Source organism: Taudactylus pleione, unplaced genomic scaffold (assembly GCF_031769625.1).
Source record: "Taudactylus pleione unplaced genomic scaffold, aTauple2 ptg000695l, whole genome shotgun sequence".
Classification (NCBI taxonomy): Eukaryota; Metazoa; Chordata; class Amphibia; order Anura; family Myobatrachidae; genus Taudactylus; species Taudactylus pleione.
Window position 1 is genome coordinate 2,959,578 of NW_028285097.1, and position 23,550 is coordinate 2,983,127.

Sequence of the window (23,550 nt, forward strand, 5' to 3'; positions counted from 1 at the left end):
CATCCCGTACCCAACCCGTCCTACAGCAATGATAAAGAGGCTTGCCTGGGCATGAAGTCCCACCAGGTGGCTACTTAAGAATGGGAAGTCTTAAGGATCAATAAATACAAATTTTAAATCATTGGTTTGGCATGTAGTCACTATCCCGGTGCACACAATGCTGGCATACAGAATCCTGGCACTGGAATCCCGACAGCAGTCAGTATCCCGTCTCCAGAATCTCAACGGAAGTGTGATGGTCTGGAGATCTTTTGCTGGTTCCCGGAACGGCTGCTTTGCACAGAGTGTCTGGAACCCTGAACCAAAAGGGCTTCCACAGAAATTTGCAGCACCATGCAACACCGGCTGGTCTACACCTAGGGCATATACTACAGCAAGAGAATGACCCAAAACTTACCTCTAGGTTACTGCAGAACTACCGCAGAGGAAAAGAACAAGACAGTGGCTCTAAATCATGTAATGGTCACACAGTCTCCAGCCTGACACAAAACCGAGCTGCCTGGAGATGAACTGGAGAGAAGGGTGACAGCGGAACAACCTACAATCTGTAGGCAGATTATTACGGGTGTGTTCTGTGGTTATATATGTAAATGGCGACTAGTTGATGAGTCAACAATTTACATAAAATTTTGTTTGTTTTAATTTCAGAGCACATTGTGGCATTAAACCGTGTAAAAACTAAAAAATGGGGGTATTCTAGCACTCAACAGATATACAGTATTAGACAGAACATATTTAGCATGACATACTGTAGTGCTAAGCTATGATCTCTGTAAGTGCTGAGAAACAACCGATATCACAATTACTTAGTTTACTTGCACTAGAGATTAGGGGGCAAATTTCCCGAAGGCCGATTTTGGCTTTTTGGTTGTTTTGCCACCGGTTCTGCAAACCGACCATTTACTAAAGTTAAAAATGACAGCAAAACTATCAAAAACCCGACTTTAGAACAACGGTGCACAGGTCGATATTTTTACATAGACAAGGAGCCGCAGGTTTACTAATGGTCAGTTTTAAATCCAACCAAACTGACAGTAAAATGCGCAGTAAACCCCCCGCAAACAAGTGGCAGCAAGTTTGGGTGAAGCCCTGCACAGATCACTGATCATTTAAAAGTCATTAAATGGTTAAACTTGAAAAAACAAAAGTCTCGGAAGCTCCCATGCTCTCAGCCAATCAAAGAGGCCCCATTAATATGTACAGACAGTTACCTGTCACTTTTGATGCGTTCCTGCAACCGGAAAGTTTGTTGCTTTTTTTATTTTGCCAAGACTGTGGATGCTAAATGGACCAAAGAGGATGTAAGCCCAGGATGTTGTAAGTTGGGAAAAGAGAGATGTGTGGGGAGTGTTTATTCATTAAATGTATACAACAGTCGGTGTCCGTGTACTGTTGATGTGTTATGATAATATATATTTTTTTTACAGGTGGACTACAGGTGCTAGCAGGTCTTTAATGTCCAGGCATGCTGGAACTCAGCCCAGGGCTGGTTGTCCTTGGGGAGTGGGACTCCATTTTTGGGAGGGCTCCACTTCCCTAGGGATTCCATTTGGGGCTGGCTCATATTATGGCTGGGGGACCCCCGTTGTGTGCCTCCCTGTTCAGCCTAGTGATCGTTATTGGAAAATAGGGGGAAACCCACGCCACGTTCTTCTCCCTATTTTCCAACTCCAGCCTAGGCTCAGAGGCTCGGGGGTTAGTTCTGAATTTGGGGTGGGACCCCACGCATGGTCAAATCTGTTTTTAACTTCTATTTGACGACGGTTTTGATTGTAAAAGTCAAGACCGGCGACAAATACAGCAGGAAAAAACGACTGACATGGTTTCAATTGAAGCTCAAGCCCAATGGTTAGTAAACCGACATTTTTAGACAACAACACGCCATCTATACCCATCGGTAACCATCTGTTTTGGAATAGAACCAAAGCCGATGGTCAGTAAATTTACTCCTAGGTAAAAAAAAAAAAAAACATTTTGACAACATTTTTAAAGAGCGGAAGCAACAATATCCTAATCATTGATTTACAGAGCAGGAAAATACGATGTTGTTTACACTTTTTTATTAGAAATAAAACACATTCATTTGTGCTCTGAAAACTGTACAAAAAAAACCCGACAAACACAGATTGGAAAAAAAATAATAACCAGAGGAATTGGGGAGGGGGGATAAAAAAACTAAAAAAAAAAAAAAAATGAATCTCAACAGTTATAAACAAACATATAGTTATTACATAACACTGCTATGTTTTTGGAACTTGATGGCCTTGGGGGATTTAAGTGTTAAAAAATTAAAAGACAGTATAAAGATCTTTATATGGTAAAATTCATTATGTGTAATTATAATAATTACAATATTATACAACACGGCACCTTATGCCTTGTGCTTTCTTTTCGTATATATAATCTAAAATTTGACAAGTACATCACAGTTTTAAGTATTTCTTTTATCTCTTTTATTTACTATTTTGGATTTTTTTAGATTCTTTAAACATTTATTGATTTATTTATTTATTTAATATACAGTTAATGACAAGATAAATGTCATTTAAATGAAAAATAAAAATAAAAAAACACTGGCGCCAAATAATAATAAAAAAAAAATGCTTGCATATCAAGCAACTTGCTTTAAGATTGATTTATGCATCTTTTCCCATTGGCACAAACACCAGGAGAAGTCACTGTGGTATCAGTTTCCAATCTCTGTTCTTGGAAACCCTGAACTTCTCCCACGAGAGCTACATGACGGGATGAGTCGGCTGTAGACTGCTCGCTGGCCTCCGGGAGAGCCTACAGCCTTCGTGTAGCCATTCTGAATCCTTGGGTCAAATGGAAAGATTCTCGGAGAGGAGAAGAGCAAAGAAACAAGTGCTCTGAAGTTTGGGAACACTTTATTTCATCTCCATAGCTTACGTTTCTATGCAGTCTGCCAAAGCCCACAACCCGTGTTACAAAACTATATATATTAACATTTCTGTCAATAACAATCTTCCTATAGCAAAGCATCTGCTTGACCCAGCAGAAAATGAAGATTGGCTAATCACGGTTTTCTTTATAACAGTCAAAAACTTCCATTCCACATATTACCTTTCGCTTGCTCTAGGTTTAAAGCCTCACTCTGCCGGCATTAATTTTATTTGGTTCTATCTACTCAAAAGATGACCGAGATTTCTTTTTGGCTACTACCCACTGCGCTGGGCCAGCTCTGGCGGACATCGTTGATTGAACCTAAACATATTGCTTGGAGATAATAAGCAGCACTGAAGATTTAGGTTGCTGGCCCCAGAGCTTGTATTATTATTATACACCAAAGTGTTATGTAATTGTTAGTTTCTATCGGAAGTTATTGAGCGGGTTTGTCTAGGTGATGTTTTGAATATTTGCCAGCAAAACCCAGCAGTTCCTCAGTGTAATCTCCATTCAAAGGCCGAGCGGTTGTCTTGAAGTTGATTTTCATCCACTTAAACCTCATCACTTTGACCGTTAACCTTTTTCATCTTCTCTGCTGTAACCAGGAGAGAGCACGTTGCACCTACCTCTAAGAGTCTAACGGGACTTCCCTTCTGAGAACAATGCAAAAAGTACTTTAACAAGGTTTCAAAAGAAACCAAACTTCTCTCCGTTTTATATGGAATCATATTCTTTAAAAATAAAAATAAGTCTCTTTCTTTAGCTTCAGACCTCAGTCTGGAGGTCAATTATGTCTTGTCCCACCAGTGGTATCGTTGCACCTGTTTTCTCCCACTCCACAGTCTTTAGTTCTAAGGGAGATGGGGACACAGGCTCCATGTCCTTTTTAACCCAAGATGGGGGAGACTGAATCTTCCTCATTCCTTCCCAAGACCTCTTGCTGGGTGTCTGTTGTTTTTCTATCTGTGGAAGTAGAAATTGTTAAGAAGTTAAATAAACATGATCAATCGGTCAGTAGATAGATATGAGGATAGATGGATAGATAGATAGATATGAGATAGATAGATAATTAGATATATAGATACAGTATATAAATAGATAAATATGAGATATACTGTTGAGACAGATGTGAGATAAATAGATATGAGATAGATAAATAGATAGATAGATATGAGATAGATAGATATTAGATAGATAGATATATACTGTATGAGATAGATATGAGATAGATAAATAGATAGATATGAGATAGATAGATATTAGATAGATAGATAGATAGATAGATAGATACTGTATGAGATAGCTAAATATAAGATAGATAGATATATAGATACAGTATATAAATTGATAAATATGAGATATACTGTTGAGACAGATGTGAGATAAATAGATATGAGATAGATAGCTAGATAGATAGATAGATAGATATGAGATAGATAGATAGATAGATATGAGATAGATAGATAAATAGATAGATAGATATGAGATAGATAGATAGATAGATAGATATGAGATAGGTAGATAAATAGATAGATAGATAGATAGATAGATAGATATGAGATAGATAGACAGACAGACAGACAGATAGATAAATATGAGATAGATAGATAGATAGATAGATAGATAGATAGATAGATAGGAGATAGATCTTGTATGAGATAGATAGATAGATAGATAGATATGAGATAGATAGATATGAGATAGATACTGTATGAGATAGATAGATAGATAGATAGATAGATAGATAGATAGATAGATAGATATGAGATCGATAGATATGAGATAGATACTGTGTGAGATAGATAGATAGATAGATAGATAGATAGATAGATAGATACATAAATATGAGATATACTTTTGAGACAGATATGAGATAAATAGACAGATGTGAGATAGACAGTGAATAAGTAGGTAGAATATAGCTACAGGTGTGTCCTCATACACTGTTGCTGCATTTACTCCAAACAGCTCTTCAGGGCGCCAAGGTCCCATGAGGCTCGGCTTGTGCTGAACGTCTTTTTCATCTGAAAATGCATCTTCGTTGCAACAAACCGCTTCACGTCTCTGCGCTGATTACTTTAATATGCGACACTTGTATACCTGTGTACATTTGAGTCTGCATCTGTATACGAAGTGCTACGACGCAGTGTCCGTGGCTTTTTATCATGCCAAGTAGACTTACTCAGACGCACTCAGACATACAAGTGCCACATATCAAACTAATCAGCGCAGTCTTGTGAAGCGGTCTGTCACATCCGATTGCATATTTCAGCGAAAAAGATTAGAAAAAGACACTGGGTGCATGCTAAGTTGCGTGGGGCCATGCGCCTGGGGCCGCATGGCGTATTGAGGCTAAGTGTATGAGGACACAGCTAGGCAGATACGGAATACGCAAACCCGATGATTTCAGCACAACTCTGACAAAGCTCCAGAAGATGATACTGCTATGGATTACACTAGGACACATGTAGTGAGGTCCAACAGTTCCGAAAATGAAATGTCCTAAGTGGTGGCTCCTGTCCTGCTCTAAGCCTATTTATTACACAGGTTCAGGAGTACATCAGGGGCCACCACATAGGACATTTCATTTACTTTAACTTTTGGACCTTAGATGGGTTCAACTTGCCACCCTCCCACCATTTCTCCTTTTTACAGTTAGGGAAAGGGTAACCTTCATCTTACCAGGAGCCCAGGTAACCCCTAGCCGCTATTATGGCAATTCGTAACATGTTGAACAATCTCGATTCCCACCTCCCGACCCCAAAAATGGTTGGAATCGCCAAATTACAGGATTTTTAACATGTGGAATTTCCTCAATCCGCCGACGGATCACCGATCATCGATGGGCGCCAATCCATGGATGGGGTCAGATCGTCAGAATGGGGAATCAGGGGCATAACTGAACGGCCTCCATTAGACTTCAACTCAGGTTCCATCTGCTCACAACATTCAATGCCAAGCAGGGTACTGAAAAGTAAGACTAATAGGGGTATTCAAAATGAAGCGAAAACTCAGTTTTTGCGATGCTTTCGCACCGATGACGTCATTTTCGCAAGTTTTGCTTTTACACCGTATTCAATTTCAAAGACTTTTTGCAGGTTCGAAAAGTCTTTGAAAAAAAACTGGGATAACTTTTCACCACTGAATAGGTGGCGAAAAAAAGTGCAGAATTGGGGTTTAGGGGTGCAGGCTTTAAAAAAATAGCCTGCACCCCTGGGAATGACATTTTAAAAAAAAGTAAAAAAAAAAAATAGGGACTCCCCAAAAAATTAATTAAAACATTGGGGTGAAAAAAAAGTGTTTAACAAAAGGGAAATAGTTTCGGGGCTATTGTGCAAGTATGCGGCACGTGTTTTCTAGAATAGGTTATTAGCGGCAGGTGAATAGTTGCAGAATTTTTTAAAACTTACTTTAGGGACATAAAAATATGCTAGTACCCATTTTAATGTACCCCAAATTTGATGGGACCACTTAAAAAAACAAAAAAAAATAACCTAAGTGCTCTTCTGCATCACTTCTTCAATGTCGGGAAAAAAACACCTGCAGCCGCTATTTAAATCCCCGACTTTCATTTGCAGGCTAAAACGGGGGTACCCATAGTGATCCCCCATGTTTTTACAGTTTTAGGGGGGTCCTACAATTTATTCCAGATAAATTTAGTTTTTTTTCGCAGATCCCACTTCGCAGGTTCCTGTTTTCGTAGGTTTTTTATTGAATACGGGGATAAAGCGGGAAAATCTCCGATGTGGAGCGAAAAGTCCAGCACAGACTTTTCGCTCCCATATTGAATACCCCTGTAAAGCTGGGTACACACGTAAAGATTCTCTGTCCAACCATCCAACGAGGTGATTGGTTGGAATGAAAATCTGGTGACGTATGGGAGTAACTGATGATCAGCAATTTGCTCCTAAATGCCAGAAAACAAATGAAAATGACGTCCGACAAGTTTGTTAAATGTTTGATCTAAACAATTTGTTCAAACAACAGTTTTTGTCCATTTTCCGGCGTTTGGGAGCAAATTGCTGATTGTCATTTGCTTTCATACCTTACCAGATTCTCATTCCAACCAATCAGCTAGTTGGATGGTTTGACAGATAATCTTTACGTGTGTATGCAGCCTATGGCGGTAGCTGGATCCAACAGATGCTTCTCCCTGAGGGTAGGAGACAGTCCTTAAATAATACCCAGAAGGGTTGTCACACTCCCACTGTTACTGTCTGACACTAAATAAACAGCAACAAAAAAATTACAAACTCAAGATGGCGTCCGTCACGCGTTTCGGGACCTCTAGATGTGTGCTGAGAAGCTGGAGTGACTGGACATTATACAATGAGATCAGTCTCCCAGGCTTGTTGGAAGTGTGTAATTAGGATCTGAGAGACATATAATCAGACACCGCGCCATACCGTACCTTGCTGTCTGCCGTAGGTGACTCCTTTTCTTTCTCCGCATGTTGTAGTTTTCGGTTTAAATCTTGAAACATATCCTGATGTCGCTTTCTGGTGTGCATGATTTTCTGGGGAGAAATGAAGCGCACGTGTCAGAGCTTTAGGTAACGCGCTAGCCGGGGTTATCGCATGTCTCGTGTCAGCATGTCCTGTGTACACGTTCGCTGTGATGACCACTTACTGTTAAGTGGAACCTCCTGCTGTTCAAATAACTTGCTTTTGTAGTCTTTATTTGTATATATTCACAGGATGGGCGGGTACTGCTTACCCTGGCCAACCACTGAGGGGCACAGCTGGGCGGCGTGCCTGGGCCCAGTATATATAGTATAACTGTCACATGACTCAGGCAATTTACTACATGTGTATGTGATTCTGTTCTGTTATTCTCCAAATGTGTTAGTTAATCAGTTACCTCCTGAGCTTGGACTGTCTGTTCGAACCCTATTTATTATGAAGCAGAGACAGCCTAGAACTATTCATCGCCCCATATATGGCCCAACAGTCTATAGCGGAATCGGTATGTAATGCCAGCTGGATGAAATACAGATGCCAGAAGCCTGAATGCTGTACATCCCGACTGGGGCTGGTAAGTACCCTAACCCTCCCCTGTCCCCACTCTGACCCTAACCCACCCTTAGTGGTGCCTAACCCTAATCTCCCCCCGGTGGTGCCTAACCCTAAACCCCCCATTCCCCTAGCCTAATCCTCCCTGGAGGGTGGATAACCCTATTCTCCCCTGGGGGTCCCTAAACCTAACCCTCTCGCCCTGCGGCTAACACCTAACATACCCCGCTTGCCTTCGTTCGATATGGTGGCTGTCAGGATTTCGGCGTTGGGCTAAAGATAGGCATCGGGATTTAGACGCCTATCTTTAATCCCAAGTCGTGCTCTCCACCTCGATATTCTGGCGGCTGGAATTCCGGATGCTGGTAACTTAACCACATCCTTCTATAGCAGCGATAGAAAATTGATTATTCTTGCTGTTTATGAACTAAAAGAAGAGGACAGAAAGCGTATCCATATGGGGGTGCACCAATATAAAATAAACCTTTTATTTCAATCAATTAAAATATATATATACATTGTGTTTTGCCAGAGAAAATGTTAAAATAATAGAAACAACATGTTAATGTAAAGAAGTGAATAATAAAATATATAATCTTTATATTTCATTAACACATTATTTCTATTATATTACATTGTTTGCTGACAAAACACAATATATACAGTATACTTTTCAGTGATTGAAATAAAAGGTATATTTTATATTAGTGCACCCCATAAGGACACATCTTCTTTTCTTTTCGTTCGGTTCATAATATGTCTTGTATAGTGTCCGAGGTAGCGCCCCCTAGTATGAATTCATATTAAAGTGACATTTTGAGAATAGGGGCTATTGTATGCTCTCACGAGCAGGGCCCTCTGCCCTCATGTGCTTCTCCTTACACTTTCTTCTCCTCCTTACTCCCCATAAGGGCACCTAACACGTCTCTGCCAACTCCCGGCTGCTTATTGTGAGTGTTGTAATTACTATTGCAGCAACTTATATAACGTCCTTCACTGTACTGTAAGTTACTTGTTTTCTTTTGTTCACTTATCAGTTTTATGTACTATGTGAGGCGCTGCGGAACACTTGTGGCGCCATATAAATAGAGGATAATAATAAAAATATTGCTATTTAATAAGAAAATATAGGCGAGCAGTGAGGGTGATAGTCCTGGGACCTACAGTATAGCAGCATGAGCAGTGAGGGTGATAGTCCTGGGACCTACAGTATAGCAGCATGAGCAGTGAGGGTGATACTCCTGGGACCTACAGTATAGCAGCATGAGCAGTGAGGGTGATACTCCTGGGATCTACAGTATAGCAGCATGAGCAGTGAGGGTGATACTCCTGGGACCTACAGTATAGCAGCATGAGCAGTGAGGGTGATAGTCCTGGGACCTACAGTATAGCAGCATGAGCAGTGAGGGTGATACTCCAGGGACCTACAGTATAGCAGCATGAGCTGTGAGGGTGATACTCCTGGGACCTAAAGAATAGCAGCATGAGCAGTGAGGGTGATAGTCCTGGGACCTATAGTATCACAGCATGAGCAGTGAGGGTGATAGTCCTGGGACCTACAGTATAACAGCATGAGCAGTGAGGGTGATACTCCTGGGACCTACAGTATAGCAGCATGAGCAGTGAGGGTGATAGTCCTGGGACCTACAGTATAGCAGCATGAGCAGTGAGGGTGATAGTCCTGGGACCTACAGTATAACAGCATGAGCAGTGAGAGTGATAGTCCTGGGACCTACAGTATAACAGCATGAGCAGTGAGGGTGATAGTCCTGGGACCTACAGTATAGCAGCATGAGCTGTGAGGGTGATACTCCTGGGACCTACAGTATAGCAGCATGAGCAGTGAGGGTGATACTCCTGGGACCTACAGTACAGCATCATGAGCAGTGAGAGTGATACTCCAGGGACCTACAGTACAGCAGCATGAGCAGTGAGGGTGATACTCTTGGGACCTACAGTATAGCAACATGAGCAGTGAGGGTGATACTCCTGGGACCTACAGTATAACAGCATGAGCAGTGAGGGTGATACTCCTGGAACCTACAGTATAGCAGCATGAGCTGTGAGAGTGATACTCCTGGGACCTACAGTATAGCAGCATGAGCAGTGAGGGTGATAGTCCTGGGACCTACAGTATAGCAGCCTGAGCTGTGAGGGTGATAGTCCTGTGACCTACAGTATAGCAGCATGAGCAGTGAGGGTGATACTCCTGGGACCTACAGTATAGCAGCATGAGCAGTGAGGGTGATACTCCTGGGACCTACAGTATAGCAGCATGAGCAGTGAGGGTGATAGTCCTGGGACCTACAGTATAGCAGCATGGGCAGTGAGGGTGATAGTCCTGGGACCTACAGTATAACAGCATGAGCAGTGAGGGTGATAGTCCTGGGACCTACAGTATAGCAGCATGAGCTGTGAGGGTGATACTCCTGGGACCTACAGTATAGCAGCATGAGCAGTGAGGGTGATACACCTGGGATCTACATTATAGCAGCATGAGCAGTGAGGGTGATACTCCTGGGACATACAGTACAGCAGCATGAGCAGTGAGAGTGATACTCCAGGGACCTACAGTACAGCAGCATGAGCAGTGAGGGTGATACTCCTGGGACCTACAGTATAGCAACATGAGCAGTGAGGGTGATACTCCTGGAACCTACAGTATAGCAGCATGAGCTGTGAGAGTGATACTCCTGGGACCTACATTATAGCAGCATGAGCAGTGAGGGTGATACTCTTGGGACCTACAGTATAGCAACATGAGCAGTGAGGGTGATACTCCTGGGACCTACAGTATAACAGCATGAGCAGTGAGGGTGATACTCCTGGAACCTACAGTATAGCAGCATGAGCTGTGAGAGTGATACTCCTGGGACCTACATTATAGCAGCATGAGCAGTGAGGGTGATACTCTTGGGACCTACAGTATAGCAACATGAGCAGTGAGGGTGATACTCCTGGGACCTACAGTATAACAGCATGAGCAGTGAGGGTGATACTCCTGGAACCTACAGTATAGCAGCATGAGCTGTGAGAGTGATACTCCTGGGACCTACAGTATAGCAGCATGAGCAGTGAGGGTGATAGTCCTGGGACCTACAGTATAGCAGCATGAGCAGTGAGGGTGATAGTCCTGTGACCTACAGTATAGCAGCATGAGCAGTGAGGGTGATACTCCTGGGACCTACAGAATAGCAGCTTGAGCAGTGAGGGTGATACTCCTGGGACCTACAGTATAGCAGCATGAGCAGTGAGGGTGATAGTCCTGGGACCTACAGTATAGCAGCATGGGCAGTGAGGGTGATAGTCCTGGGACCTACAGTATAGCAGCATGAGCAGTGAGGGTGATAGTCCTGGGACCTACAGTATAGCAGCATGAGCAGTGAGGGTGATACTCCTGGGACCTACAGTATAGCAGCATGAGCAGTGAGGGTGATAGTCCTGGGACCTACAGTATAGCAGCATGAGCAGTGAGGGTGATAGTCCTGGAACCTACAGTATAGCAGCATGAGCAGTGAGGGTGATACTCCTGGGACCTACAGTATAGAGGCATGAGCAGTGAGGGTGATACTCCTGGGACCTACAGTATAGCGGCATGAGCAGTGAGGGTGATAGTCCTGGGATCTACAGTATAGCAGCATGAGCAGTGAGGGTGATAGTCCTGGGACCTACAGTATAGCAGCATGAGCTGTGAGAGTGATACTCCTGGGACCTACAGTATAGCAGCATGAGCAGTGAGGGTGATAGTCCAGGGACCTACAGTATAGCAGCATGAGCTGTGAGAGTGATACTCCTGGGACCTACAGTATAGCAGCATGAGCAGTGAGGGTGATACTCCTGGAACCTACAGTATAGCAGCATGAGCTGTGAAAGTGATTCTCCTGGGACCTACAGTATAGCAGCATGAGCAGTGCAGGTGATAGTCCTGGGACCTACAGTATAGCTGCATGAGCAGTGAGGGTGATAGTCCTGGGACCTACAGTATAGCAGCATGAGCAGTGAGTGTGATACTCCTGGGATCTACAGTACAGCAGCATGAACAGTGAGGGTGATACTCCTGGGACCTACAGTATAGCAGCATGAGCAGTGAGGGTGATACTCCTGGGACCTACAGTATAGCAGTATGAGCAGTGAGGGTGATAGTCCTGGGACCTACAGTATAGAGGCATGAGCAGTGAGGGTGATACTCCTGGGATCTACAGTATAGCAGCATGAGCAGTGAGGGTGATACTCCTGGGACCTATAGTATAGCAGCATGAGCAGTGAGTGTGATACTCCTGGGACCTACTGTATAACAGCATGAGCAGTGAGGGTGATACTCCTGGGACCTACAGTATAGCAGCATGAGCAGTGAGGGTGATACGCCTGGGACCTACAGTATAGCAGCATGAGCAGTGAGGGTGATACTCCTGGGACCTACAGTATAGCAGCATGAGCAGTGAGGGTGATAGTCCTGGGACCTACAGTATAGCAGCATGAGCAGTGAGGGTGATACTCCTGGGATCTACAGTATAGCGGCATGAGCAGTGAGGGTGATACTCCTGGGACCTACAGTATAGCGGCATGAGCTGTGAGAGTGATACTCCTGGGACCTACATTATAGCAGCATGAGCAGTGAGGGTGATACTCTTGGGACCTACAGTATAGCAACATGAGCAGTGAGGGTGATACTCCTGGGACCTACAGTATAACAGCATGAGCAGTGAGGGTGATACTCCTGGAACCTACAGTATAGCAGCATGAGCTGTGAGAGTGATACTCCTGGGACCTACAGTATAGCAGCATGAGCAGTGAGGGTGATAGTCCTGGGACCTACAGTATAGCAGCATGAGCAGTGAGGGTGATAGTCCTGTGACCTACAGTATAGCAGCATGAGCAGTGAGGGTGATACTCCTGGGACCTACAGTATAGCAACATGAGCAGTGAGGGTGATACTCCTGGGACCTACAGTATAGCAGCATGAGCAGTGAGGGTGATACTCCTGGGACCTACAGTATAGCAGCATGAGCAGTGACGGTGATACTCCTGGGACCTACAGTATAGCAGCATGAGCAGTGAGGGTGATAGTCCTGGGACCTACAGTATAGCAGCATGGGCAGTGAGGGTGAAAGTCCTGGGACCTACAGTATAACAGCATGAGCAGTGAGGGTGATAGTCCTGGGACCTACAGTATAGCAGCATGAGCTGTGAGGGTGATACTCCTGGGACCTACAGTATAGCAGCATGAGCAGTGAGGGTGATACACCTGGGATCTACATTATAGCAGCATGAGCAGTGAGGGTGATACTCCTGGGACCTACAGTACAGCAGCATGAGCAGTGAGAGTGATACTCCAGGGACCTACAGTACAGCAGCATGAGCAGTGAGGGTGATACTCCTGGGACCTACAGTATAGCAACATGAGCAGTGAGGGTGATACTCCTGGGACCTACAGTATAGCAGCATGAGCTGTGAGGGTGATACTCCTGGGACCTACAGTATAGCAGCATGAGCAGTGAGGGTGATACTCTTGGGACCTACAGTATAGCAACATGAGCAGTGAGGGTGATACTCCTGGGACCTACAGTATAACAGCATGAGCAGTGAGGGTGATACTCCTGGAACCTACAGTATAGCAGCATGAGCTGTGAGAGTGATACTCCTGGGACCTACAGTATAGCAGCATGAGCAGTGAGGGTGATAGTCCTGGGACCTACAGTATAGCAGCATGAGCAGTGAGGGTGATAGTCCTGTGACCTACAGTATAGCAGCATGAGCAGTGAGTGTGATACTCCTGGGACCTACAGTATAGCAGCATGAGCAGTGAGGGTGATACTCCTGGGACCTACAGTATAGCAGCATGAGCAGTGAGGGTGATAGTCCTGGGACCTACAGTATAGCAGCATGGGCAGTGAGGGTGATAGTCCTGGGACCTACAGTATAGCAGCATGAGCAGTGAGGGTGATAGTCCTGGGACCTACAGTATAGCAGCATGAGCAGTGAGGGTGATACTCCTGGGACCTACAGTATAGCAGCATGAGCAGTGAGGGTGATAGTCCTGGGAACTACAGTATAGCAGCATGAGCAGTGAGGGTGATAGTCCTGGAACCTACAGTATAGCAGCATGAGCAGTGAGGGTGATACTCCTGGGACCTACAGTATAGCGGCATGAGCAGTGAGGGTGATACTCCTGGGACCTACAGTATAGCGGCATGAGCAGTGAGGGTGATAGTCCTGGGATCTACAGTATAGCAGCATGAGCAGTGAGGGTGATAGTCCTGGGACCTACAGTATAGCAGCATGAGCTGTGAGAGAGATACTCCTGGGACCTACAGTATAGCAGTATGAGCAGTGAGGGTGATTGTCCAGGGACCTACAGTATAGCAGCATGAGCTGTGAGAGTGATACTCCTGGGACCTACAGTATAGCAGCATGAGCAGTGAGGGTGATACTCCTGGAACCTACAGTATAGCAGCATGAGCTGTGAGGGTGATACTCCTGGGACCTACAGTATAGCAGCATGAGCAGTGAGGGTGATACTCCTGGGACCTACAGTATAGCAGCATGAGCAGTGACGGTGATACTCCTGGGACCTACAGTATAGCAGCATGAGCAGTGAGGGTGATAGTCCTGGGACCTACAGTATAGCAGCATGGGCAGTGAGGGTGAAAGTCCTGGGACCTACAGTATAACAGCATGAGCAGTGAGGGTGATAGTCCTGGGACCTACAGTATAGCAGCATGAGCTGTGAGGGTGATACTCCTGGGACCTACAGTATAGCAGCATGAGCAGTGAGGGTGATACACCTGGGATCTACATTATAGCAGCATGAGCAGTGAGGGTGATACTCCTGGGACCTACAGTACAGCAGCATGAGCAGTGAGAGTGATACTCCAGGGACCTACAGTACAGCAGCATGAGCAGTGAGGGTGATACTCCTGGGACCTACAGTATAGCAACATGAGCAGTGAGGGTGATACTCCTGGGACCTACAGTATAGCAGCATGAGCTGTGAGGGTGATACTCCTGGGACCTACAGTATAGCAGCATGAGCAGTGAGGGTGATACTCTTGGGACCTACAGTATAGCAACATGAGCAGTGAGGGTGATACTCCTGGGACCTACAGTATAACAGCATGAGCAGTGAGGGTGATACTCCTGGAACCTACAGTATAGCAGCATGAGCTGTGAGAGTGATACTCCTGGGACCTACAGTATAGCAGCATGAGCAGTGAGGGTGATAGTCCTGGGACCTACAGTATAGCAGCATGAGCAGTGAGGGTGATAGTCCTGTGACCTACAGTATAGCAGCATGAGCAGTGAGTGTGATACTCCTGGGACCTACAGTATAGCAGCATGAGCAGTGAGGGTGATACTCCTGGGACCTACAGTATAGCAGCATGAGCAGTGAGGGTGATAGTCCTGGGACCTACAGTATAGCAGCATGGGCAGTGAGGGTGATAGTCCTGGGACCTACAGTATAGCAGCATGAGCAGTGAGGGTGATAGTCCTGGGACCTACAGTATAGCAGCATGAGCAGTGAGGGTGATACTCCTGGGACCTACAGTATAGCAGCATGAGCAGTGAGGGTGATAGTCCTGGGACCTACAGTATAGCAGCATGAGCAGTGAGGGTGATAGTCCTGGAACCTACAGTATAGCAGCATGAGCAGTGAGGGTGATACTCCTGGGACCTACAGTATAGCGGCATGAGCAGTGAGGGTGATACTCCTGGGACCTACAGTATAGCGGCATGAGCAGTGAGGGTGATAGTCCTGGGATCTACAGTATAGCAGCATGAGCAGTGAGGGTGATAGTCCTGGGACCTACAGTATAGCAGCATGAGCTGTGAGAGAGATACTCCTGGGACCTACAGTATAGCAGTATGAGCAGTGAGGGTGATTGTCCAGGGACCTACAGTATAGCAGCATGAGCTGTGAGAGTGATACTCCTGGGACCTACAGTATAGCAGCATGAGCAGTGAGGGTGATACTCCTGGAACCTACAGTATAGCAGCATGAGCTGTGAGAGTGATACTCCTGGGACCTACAGTATAGCAGCATGAGCAGTGCGGGTGATAGTCCTGGGACCTACAGTATAGCAGCATGAGCAGTGAGGGTGATAGTCCAGGGACCTACAGTATAGCAGCATGAGCAGTGAGTGTGATACTCCTGGGATCTACAGTACAGCAGCATGAACAGTGAGGGTGATACTCCTGGGACCTACAGTATAGCAGTATGAGCAGTGAGGGTGATACACCTGGGACCTACAGTATAGCAGCATGAGCAGTGAGGGTGATACTTCTGGGACCTACAGTATAGCAGCATGAGCAGTGAGGGTGATACTCCTGGGACCTACAGTACAGCAGCATGAGCAGTGAGAGTGATACTCCTGGGACCTACAGTATAGCAGCATGATCAGTGAGGGTGATAGTCCTGGGACCTACAGTATAGCAGCATGAGCAGTGAGGGTGATACTCCTGGGACCTACAGTATAGCAGTATGAGCAGTGAGGGTGATAGTCCTGGGACCTACAGTATAGAGGCATGAGCAGTGAGGGTGATACTCCTGGGATCTACAGTATAGCAGCATGAGCAGTGAGGGTGATACTCCTGGGACCTATAGTATAGCAGCATGAGCAGTGAGGGTGATACTCCTGGGACCTACTGTATAACAGCATGAGCAGTGAGGGTGATACTCCTGGGACCTACAGTATAGCAGCATGAGCAGTGAGGGTGATACTCCTGGGACCTACAGCATAGCAGCATGAGCAGTGAGGGTGATACTCCTGGGACCTACAGTATAGCAGCATGAGCAGTGAGGGTGATAGTCCTGGGACCTACAGTATAGCAGCATGAGCAGTGAGGGTGATACTCCTGGGATCTACAGTATAGCAGCATGAGCAGTGAGGGTGATAGTCCTGGGACCTACAGTATAGCAGCATGAGCAGTGAGGGTGATAGTCCTGGGACCTACAGTATAGCAGCATGAGCAGTGAGGGTGATAGTCCTGGGACCTACAGTATAGCAGCATGATCAGTGAGGGTGATAGTCCTGGGACCTACAAGATAGCAGCATGAGCAGTGAGGGTGATACTCTTGGGACCTACAGTATAGCAGCATGAGCAGTGAGGGTGATACTCCTGGGACCTACAGTATAGCAGCATGAGCAGTGAGGGTGATAGTCCTGGGACCTACAGTATAGCAGCATGAGCAGTGAGGGTGATACTCCTGGGATCTACAGTATAGCAGCATGAGCAGTGAGGGTGATAGTCCTGGGACCTACAGTATAGCAGCATGAGCAGTGAGGGTGATAGTCCTGGGACCTACAGTATAGCAGCATGAGCAGTGAGGGTGATAGTCCTGGGACCTACAGTATAGCAGCATGATCAGTGAGGGTGATAGTCCAGGGACCTACAGTATAACAGCATGAGCAGTGAGGGTGATACTCCTGGGACCTACAGTATAGCAGCATGAGCAGTGAGGGTGATACTCCTGGGACCTACAGTATAGCAGCATGAGCAGTGAGGGTGATACTCCTGGGACCTACAGTATAGCAGCATGAGCAGTGAGGGTGATACTCCTGGGACCTACAGTATAGCAGCATGAGCAGTGAGGGTGATACTCCTGGGACCTACAGTATAGCAGCATGAGCAGTGAGGGTGATACTCCTTGGATCTACAGTATAGCAGCATGAGCAGTGAGGGTGATAGTCCTGGGACCTACAGTATAGCAGCATGAGCAGTGAGGGTGATACTCATGGGATCTACATTATAGCAGCATGAGCAGTGAGGGTGATACACCTGGGACCTACAGTACAGCAGAATGAGCAGTGAGAGTGATACTCCTGGGACCTACAGTACAGCACCATGAGCAGTGAGGGTGATACTCCTGGGACCTACAGTATAGCAGTATGAGCAGTGAGGGTGATAGTCCTGGGACCTACAGTATAGAGGCATGAGCAGTGAGGGTGATACTCCTGGAACCTACAGTATAGCAGCATGAGCAGTGAGGGTGATAGTCCTGGGATCTACAGTATAGTAGCATGAGCAGTGAGGGTGATACTCCTGGGACCTACAGTATAGCAGCATGAGCAGTGAGGGTGATACTTCTGGGACCTACAGTATAACAGCATGAGCAGTGAGGGTGAAACTCCTGGAACCTACAGAATAGCAGCTTGAGCTGTGAGAGTGATACTCCTGGGACCAACAGTATAGCAGCATGAGCAGTGAGGGTGATAGTCCTGGGACCTACAGTATAGCAGCATGAGCTGTGAGGGAGATAGTCCTGGGACCTACAGTATAGCAGCATGAGCAGTGAGGGTGATAGTCCTGGGATCTACAGTATAGCAGCATGAGCAGTGAGGGTGATAGTCCTGGGACCTACAGTATAGCAGCATGAGCAGTGAGGGTGATAGTCACGGGATCTACAGTATAGCAGCATGAGCAGTGAGGGTGATAGTCCTGGGACCTACAGTATAGCAGCATGAGCAGTGAGGGTGATACTCCTGGGACCTACAGTATAGCAGCATGAGCAGTGAGGGTGATACTCCTGGAACCTACAGTATAGCAGCATGAGCAGTGAGGGTGATACTTCTGGGACCTACAGTACAACCGCATGAGCAGTGAGGGTGATACTCCTGGAACCTACAGTTTAGCAGCATGAGCTGTGAGAGTGATACTCCTGGGACCTACAGTATAGCAGCATGAGCAGTGAGGGTGATAGTCCTGGGACCTACAGTATAGCAGCATGATCAGTGAGGGTGATAGTCCTGGGACCTACAGTATAGCAGCATGAGCAGTGAGGGTGATACTCCTGGGACCTACAGTATAGCAGCATGAGCAGTGAGGGTGATACTCCTGGGACCTACAGTATAGCAGTATGAGCAGTGAGGGTGATAGTCCTGGGACCTACAGTATAGCAGCATGAGCAGTGAGGGTGATACTCCTGGGATCTACAGTATAGCAGCATGAGCAGTGCGGGTGATACTCCTGGGACCTACAGTATAGCAGCATGAGCAGTGAGGGTGATACTCCTGGGATCTACAGTACAGCTGCATGAGCAGTGAGGGTGATACTCCTGGGACCTACAGTATAGCAGCATGAGCAGTGAGGGTGATAGTCCTGGGACCTACAGTATAGCAGCATGAGCAGTGAGGGTGATACTCCTGGGATCTACAGTATAGCGGCATGAGCAGTGAGGGTGATACTCCTGGGACCTACAGTATAGCGGCATGAGCAGTGAGGGTGATAGTCCTGGGATCTACAGTATAGCAGCATGAGCAGTGAGGGTGATACTCCTGGGACCTACAGTATAGCAGCATGAGCAGTGAGGGTGATACTCCTGGGACCTACAGTATAGCAGCATGAGCAGTGAGAGTGATACTCCTGGGACCTACAGTATAGCAGCATGAGCAGTGAGACTGGAAGCGAGTACTCCGTTCCTCTCGTTCTCTCCCCTGCTGCCTGTCGCAATCCTGAAATGTCGATAGCGAATACGAGGAACAGCAGCGGTGACCGCTACATAGGCTTTGCTGGAGGAGGCTATCGCTGACTACACACAGAGCTAGTGGGAGTGACCGTTAGACAACAGGTAACTTGGGTTTCAGGATACTATGCCCTAACAATAGAGGTTGACGCAATCTCTAATAGCCATCATGGTTCGTTAGAAACAAAATATATGTCATTTGGAAATACAGTTTTTCTTCCAATCTAGTGTTCAACCAATTGTATTGTCAGAAAACAAACTACATAGAAAAACAATATTTTTTGCCATTGCTTGAAAATGTCTGAAACAAAAGAAAGAAATATTTATACCTCGAAATCTAGTTCAGCGTACCGGGATTTTCTTCTCTGTGAATGGAGAGGAAATATTAATCATCAAAGTGCAGAAATTAATCACATTGAACTTATTAGCAGTAATCAGTAATCATCTCCGGCAGCCATTGACAAGACGACACTTCCTGGAAAAACAGAGCATTGTGCTATTGTATTTGCCCAGTGTGCTGCCGGACTTGTCTGTGCAATTTACTGCAACTCCCAGCATTTATTTATCTGCACAGTAAAACAGAACGTATTCATTGCATGCAGCTCGTATATCTCAGACCAGTTACTCTACTGATACCCCCGGCACAACGTTCCCCTTACTAATATATCTGTCTCTGTGTATTTCTCAGACTTCTAACTCAGGCGACATCTTAACTGCAAAACCAGGTGATGTTTCTAAGCTGTCCCAGGCTTTTCATTTTGCTGGGAACTCTCTGAAAAGTCAATTTGTTCTAATAACTGCGCCGTGCAGCTCAAGGACGTTATTCAACACAAAGAATTAGGAAAACAATGTGTATCTTTATTTTTCTTCCTTTTGTGCTAAGTTTCTGTCTGGTCCTTGTTCTTGTACTTTCTTTAACAATATTTTAGCTAACTTAAACACATTTCTTTTTAGTAGTAATGTAGGCAGAGCCGTAACTATAATTTTTGGTGCCCTGTGCCAGAGAGAGCATTGGTGCCCCCCACCCAGTTTTTAAATACGGACATAAAATAGTGCACCTGAGAGAGGGCCATGGTCTCATGGGGAAGGGCCAGGGAAGAGATAGGGGAGGCCAGGAGATGCTGGGGATAAATAGGGACATAATATACTGCACCTGAGAGAGGGCCATGGCCTCATGGGGAAGGGCCAGGGAAGAGATAGGAGAGGCCAGGAGATGCTGAGGATAAATAGGGACATAATATACTGCACCTGAGAGAGGGCCATGGCCTCATGGGGAAGGGCCAGGGAAGAGATAGGGGAGGTCAGGAGATGCTGGGGATAAATAGGGACATAATATACTGCACCTGAGAGAGGGCCATGGCCTCATGGGGAAGGGCCAGGGAAGAGATAGGGGAGGCCAGGAGATGCTGGGGATAAATAGGGACATAATATAGTGCACCTGAGAGAGGGCCATGGCCTCATGGGGAAGGGCCAGGGAAGAGATAGGAGAGGCCAGGAGATGCTGAGGATAAATAGGGACATAATATACTGCACCTGAGAGAGGGCCATGGCCTCATGGGGAAGGGCTGGGGAAGAGATAGGGGAGGCAAGGAGATGCTGGGGATAAATAGGGACATAATATAGTGCACCTGAGAGAGGGCCATGGCCTCATGGGGAAGGGCCGGGGAAGAGATAGGGGAGGCCAGGAGATGCTGGGGATAAATAGGGACATAATATAGTGCACCTGAGAGAGGGCCATGGCCTCATGGGGAAGGGCCGGGGAAGAGATAGGGGGAGGTCAGGAGATGCTGGGGATAAATAGGGAATTAATATAGTGCACCTGAGAGAGGGCCATGGCCTCATGGGGAAGGGCCAGGGAAGAGATAGGGGAGGCCAGGAGATGCTGGGGATAAATAGGGACATAATATAGTGCACCTGAGAGAGGGCCATGGCCTCATGGGGAAGGGCCGGGGAAGAGATAGGGGAGGCCAGGAGATGCTGAGGATAAATAGGGACATAATATAGTGCACCTGAGAGAGGGCCATGGCCTCATGGGGAAGGGCCAGGGAAGAGATAGGAGAGGCCAGGAGATGCTGAGGATAAATAGGGACATAATATACTGCACCTGAGAGAGGGCCATGGCCTCATGGGGAAGGGCTGGGGAAGAGATAGGGGAGGCCAGGAGATGCTTGGGATAAATAGGGACATAATATAGTGCACCTGAGAGAGGGCCATGGTATCATGGGGAAGGGCCAGGGAAGAGATAGGGGAGGTCAGGAGATGCTGGGGATAAATAGGGACATAATATAGTGCACCTGAGAGAGGGCCATGGCCTCATGGGGAAGGGCCAGGGAAGAGATAGGGGAGGCCAGGAGATGCTGGGGATAAATAGGGACATAATATACTGCACCTGAGAGAGGGCCATGGCCTCATGGGGAAGGGCCAGGGAAGAGATAGGGGAGGCCAGGAGATGCTGGGGATAAATAGGGACATAATATAGTGCACCTGAGAGAGGGCCATGGCCTCATGGGGAAGGGCCAGGGAAGAGATAGGAGAGGCCAGGAGATGCTGAGGATAAATAGGGACATAATATACTGCACCTGAGAGAGGGCCATGGCCTCATGGGGAAGGGCTGGGGAAGAGATAGGGGAGGCCAGGAGATGCTTGGGATAAATAGGGACATAATATAGTGCACCTGAGAGAGGGCCATGGCCTCATGGGGAAGGGCCAGGGAAGAGATAGGGGAGGTCAGGAGATGCTGGGGATAAATAGGGACATAATATAGTGCACCTGAGAGAGGGCCATGGCCTCATGGGGAAGGGCCAGGGAAGAGATAGGGGAGGCCAGGAGATGCTGGGGATAAATAGGGACATAATATAGTGCACCTGAGAGAGGGCCATGGCCTCATGGGGAAGGGCCAGGGAAGAGATAGGAGAGGCCAGGAGATGCTGAGGATAAATAGGGACATAATATACTGCACCTGAGAGAGGGCCATGGCCTCATGGGGAAGGGCTGGGGAAGAGATAGGGGAGGCCAGGAGATGCTTGGGATAAATAGGGACATAATATAGTGCACCTGAGAGAGGGCCATGGCCTCATGGGGAAGGGCCAGGGAAGAGATAGGGGAGGTCAGGAGATGCTGGGGATAAATAGGGACATAATATAGTGCACCTGAGAGAGGGCCATGGCCTCATGGGGAAGGGTCAGGGAAGAGATAGGGGAGGCCAGGAGATGCTGGGGATAAATAGGGACATAATATAGTGCACCTGAGAGAGGGCCATGGCCTCATGGGGAAGGGCCAGGGAAGAGATAGGGGAGGCCAGGAGATGCTGGGGATAAATAGGGACATAATATAGTGCACCTGAGAGAGGGCCATGGCCTCATGGGGAAGGGCCAGGGAAGAGATAGGAGAGGCCAGGAGATGCTGAGGATAAATAGGGACATAATATACTGCACCTGAGAGAGGGCCATGGCCTCATGGGGAAGGGCTGGGGAAGAGATAGTGGAGGCCAGGAGATGCTTGGGATAAATAGGGACATAATATAGTGCACCTGAGAGAGGGCCATGGCCTCATGGGGAAGGGCCAGGGAAGAGATAGGGGAGGTCAGGAGATGCTGGGGATAAATAGGGACATAATATAGTGCACCTGAGAGAGGGCCATGGCCTCATGGGGAAGGGCCAGGGAAGAGATAGGGGAGGCCAGGAGATGCTGGGGATAAATAGGGACATAATATAGTGCACCTGAGAGAGGGCCATGGCCTCATGGGGAAGGGCCAGGGAAGAGATAGGAGAGGCCAGGAGATGCTGAGGATAAATAGGGACATAATATACTGCACCTGAGAGAGGGCCATGGCCTCATGGGGAAGGGCTGGGGAAGAGATAGGGGAGGCCAGGAGATGCTTGGGATAAATAGGGACATAATATAGTGCACCTGAGAGAGGGCCATGGCCTCATGGGGAAGGGCCAGGGAAGAGATAGGGGAGGTCAGGAGATGCTGGGGATAAATAGGGACATAATATAGTGCACCTGAGAGAGGGCCATGGCCTCATGGGGAAGGGCCAGGGAAGAGATAGGGGAGGCCAGGAGATGCTGGGGATAAATAGGGACATAATATAGTGCACCTGAGAGAGGGCCATGGCCTCATGGGGAAGGGACAGGGAAGAGATAGGGGAGACCAGTAGATGCTGGGGAT

At 46.9% G+C, this 23,550-nt stretch overlaps 1 protein-coding gene across 2 annotated transcripts in view; it reads right to left on the reverse strand.

The window, feature by feature from the left end:
- Positions 1-2,086: 2,086 nt before the first annotated feature.
- Positions 2,087-23,550, reverse strand: part of ADGRB1 (adhesion G protein-coupled receptor B1) — a 335,561-nt gene continuing 314,097 nt past the window's right edge. For both annotated transcript variants that reach the window (XM_088456276.1, XM_088456275.1), the window contains 3 exons: positions 19,710-19,745; positions 7,319-7,423; positions 2,087-3,870 (listed from right to left, as the gene is read on the reverse strand). In XM_088456276.1, the coding sequence (XP_088312402.1) occupies positions 3,673-3,870; positions 7,319-7,423; positions 19,710-19,745 (339 nt within the window). In that variant the 3' untranslated portion in view covers positions 2,087-3,672. The remainder of the gene's footprint in view (positions 3,871-7,318; positions 7,424-19,709; positions 19,746-23,550) is intronic.